Genomic DNA, 3400 nt, shown 5'->3' on the forward strand with positions numbered 1-3400 from the left:
TTTAGTAGTTTCACCATACCCTCGTCTGTATTAGGGTTTCCTACATCTCTATTTATATATGTGCCCTGTTCTTGTATGAATCATAGAAAAGAATAATAAAAAGAGTGATTGTATCATGGTTTTTTCTCCCTATTCTAGGGTTTTCCACGTAAAACGTTGTGTTCTTCTCTTCTCTTTGTTTCATCAAATAGGAACCATCCCTTCTTTTATCAAACACTTTATTCATTCTAATAAAAGATTCATAATCTTGATTCTTAGAGAGAATTCTCCTTTCACCAACATGCATGTTTTTTAGATCTCAACTGATTTGCCTACTACCCAAGTGCTAAATAATATATGTTATCACTAAATTATTAAATAGGAGCGTTTAAGTAAAATAGTAAAAGTTCAAGCACGAATAGAATAAGTACCCAAAGAAATGTGACTACCCCTTGAATTGGCCGCCCATTATATGCACCTTCTTGCCTTCTCTTTTCCAACTCAGTTTCATGGAAAGACATGTATAAAACAAAATGAAAAGGCAATTACCTGGACATTTCCGTGTGGATCTCTTTCAAGCAATAATTGTTCTTGGATTGCTAGTGGGAAAAATTCAAAAAGGTGATGAGATTGAGTAGTAAGTTTCTTTTTCCATAACCTATCCTCATCTATAATATTTCTTTTTCCATAACCTATCCTCATCTATAATATCATGGGCAAGAATTTCATTGAGTTTCGAAATAAGCTGCTGCACCCGTAGAAAGCGGGCTATAAATAATCAGTTCAAGAATGACATATTGATCCCGAGAATCTTGGGTTTAGTGGATATTGAGCATACAATCAAAAGAAATAAACATAATTAGTTACAATAACAAGAGAAATACCTCCGAAATGAAGTCAATCAGACCCTCGGGAATAAGTACAACACTATAATTAATAACCAAGTTCAGAACGTCTACTAATTACATCAACAATGTAGTCTGTAACGCTTTTCAAGGTAAGCTTCTTAGCCGCAACCTGCAAAACACATTGTAAATTCTATGTACCCGATAAACTAAAGCTCTATTAATAAATGAGTCAACATTCAAAACACATTATTTTTTGTCAAGAAATTTTTTCACCTGCATACATTCAAACTAATAAATCTCCATGAGTCAACTACAACTAGGTGTAAAGAACAAATTTTTCAAAGCTGACAAAAAAAGGCATCCGTTATCACTTAGGCAATTGAATATGATATGGGATGTCAATACTTAGTTCCATTGCACCATATTAAAAGTTTCAACCTAATTCCATGAATCCTTTGTTTATCACAAATTTTCATCTTTACCCTTAAGTTTTGTTTGATATTTACCATTTTGTAAAAATGCAAGGAGATGATTCTCAAACAGGATATATTAACTGACTCAACAATTTCAATTTGCATGGTTACATGAGAGTATCTATTGCAGAGATTATTAGTTATTACTGAGACAAAATATAGTTCTCAAAGAGAATAAACAACCCTAGGGTTGCATGTGGAGGTAAATGCCCTTTTTGACAAAGATTTCTTTCTGGTAAAGCATGTGGAGATAAATGTCCTCTTTGACAAAGGTTTCTATCTTAAGTAGTTTAAATAAAGCAGCTACCTCTTCTCCGATAATAGTAATATTCGGATGAGTTTGCAAAGCACACTCCAGTATGATGTGAGAAGAAACACGATCGATAAGCCGTCCAACTGTGGATATGTACACAGTTAATGCCATATGATTAATAAACTTGAAACTTGAGTGAGAAAAAAAAAAAAAGGTATCAACATCACAACAATGAAAAAGTACAATCTCACATTCGGTAGATCAAATAGAGAAGGCTAATAAAATTGAGCAGAGAGAAGTGCTCTGTTTTTTACCGATGAAGCAACAAGATGGGCTTTATTATTGATATTATTTATTTATTTATAAATATATATTTTTAAAAAAGTGGACATATATGAACTTGAAATACTGGTAATGTCAATAATTCAGTCATCATGAATATGTCAGCACATCAGAACTATTTTTAGTTTCAATATCATTAAGCAAAATACTTAGAGTGGTAATATTTCCCTCTAGATCGAGCATCAACCATCACATTACCAATCATTTCTGAATATATATCTACGTAAACGGATAGCAGAGCCTATTAAGAGTCTCATCTCACGAATGCGACATTCCATTTTTTCCTTGAATTCTTGAAGAAACTACTTCAACTTTGCAACGTTCACCAAAGTTGGGTCCATACGAAATATGAATTCTAAAGCAGTTACAAAGAGAAATTAGTACCTTGCAAGCATAATCAAATCCAAAACTTATGGGGACCTCTTTGCGTTTGAGATCACCATCAATAGTTTTTGGGCAACAAATCACCCGGGTTTTCAAATTCTTACTCCTAATTGGAAAACAACAGAAAGAAGGGGAATATAGATAACACAGTCTTGCACACACACAAAAAAAAAAAAAAAAAAAAATGGTACCCTAGAGTAATTAATTACTCAACCTTATTTTTCTGCAATAAAAATAACATATAATAGCTTATCATATATGACAATGCGAGTGAGAAAGAGATAGCGAAAAGGAAGGAGGCATAAACAAATTTCATAGTTCTGAAAAATACCTAAAGTTTTTAGCAAGGAGACAGGCATTTGTGTTGGAATCATCTCCACCAATTACAAGGCCATCCATATCGAGCTTCTAAGCAGTTTCTTCAGCTTGTTTAAACTGAAAAAAGAACCGAATTGTCAATTAATGCATTGACCACAACTAAGACGTCTCAAAATGAAAATTCTGGAAAGAAAAAGTTTCACCTGATCCGGAGTTTCAATCTTATCCCTCCCACTACATATCATATCAAAACCACCGTGGTAAAACAAAAATGCATTTAAATCAAGAATTGCATTCAAATGGCAATCACTTCACATCAAGAATGCACAAATTCACACTAACAATTCTAACAAGTGAAAGCTAGAAATCACTTCAAGAAAATTAACCTGATTGCGATATGGGTAGATAAGTTCAATCAAAGTTCGTGGGTAAACCACACATCCCTTCGTACCTATAAGTCAAAAGAAGAAATAAACAGAGACAACACACAGCACTAACCAGCAAAGTACAATTTTTTTCGTATCATCTCGTGGCCATTCGCTCGTACCATTCGTAAGTTTACATTTGAAAGTCAATTAGCTGTAAGCCTAACCCATCACTTGATTGGCCATTTTCTTTACGAGTTCATAATGGAAGTCTAGATACTTGGTACACCCTAATTATCAAATATGAATCTAAAAGATCTTAATGCATTTACCAACATGCATGTTTTTGAGATCTCAACTTATTTGCCTACTACCCAAGTGCTAAATATAATATGTGTTATCACTAAATTATTAAACATGAGCGTTTAACTAAAACAG

The 3400-nt window shown here is 33.3% G+C and overlaps 1 protein-coding gene across 4 annotated transcripts in view; it reads right to left on the reverse strand.

Annotated features, from left to right (window-relative positions):
• Positions 1–684: 684 nt before the first annotated feature.
• LOC150037414 (uncharacterized) overlaps positions 685–3400 on the reverse strand; it is a 24461-nt gene continuing 21745 nt past the window's right edge. For 2 of the 4 annotated variants that reach the window (XM_090312101.1, XM_090312099.1), the window contains 2 exons: positions 1608–1696; positions 685–996 (listed from right to left, as the gene is read on the reverse strand). In XM_090312101.1, coding sequence (XP_090168227.1) covers positions 986–996; positions 1608–1696 — 100 coding nt within the window. In that variant the 3' untranslated portion in view covers positions 685–985. Of the gene's footprint in view, positions 997–1356; positions 1697–3400 lie in introns of those variants that run through there. The other 2 variants (XM_090312100.1, XM_090312098.1) reach the window with 1 other exon arrangement.

The sequence above is a fragment of the Benincasa hispida genome, chromosome 3 (genome assembly GCF_027475165.1).
Source record: "Benincasa hispida cultivar pf3 chromosome 3, pf3_genome.v1.1, whole genome shotgun sequence".
In the NCBI taxonomy this organism is placed as follows: Eukaryota; Viridiplantae; Streptophyta; class Magnoliopsida; order Cucurbitales; family Cucurbitaceae; genus Benincasa; species Benincasa hispida.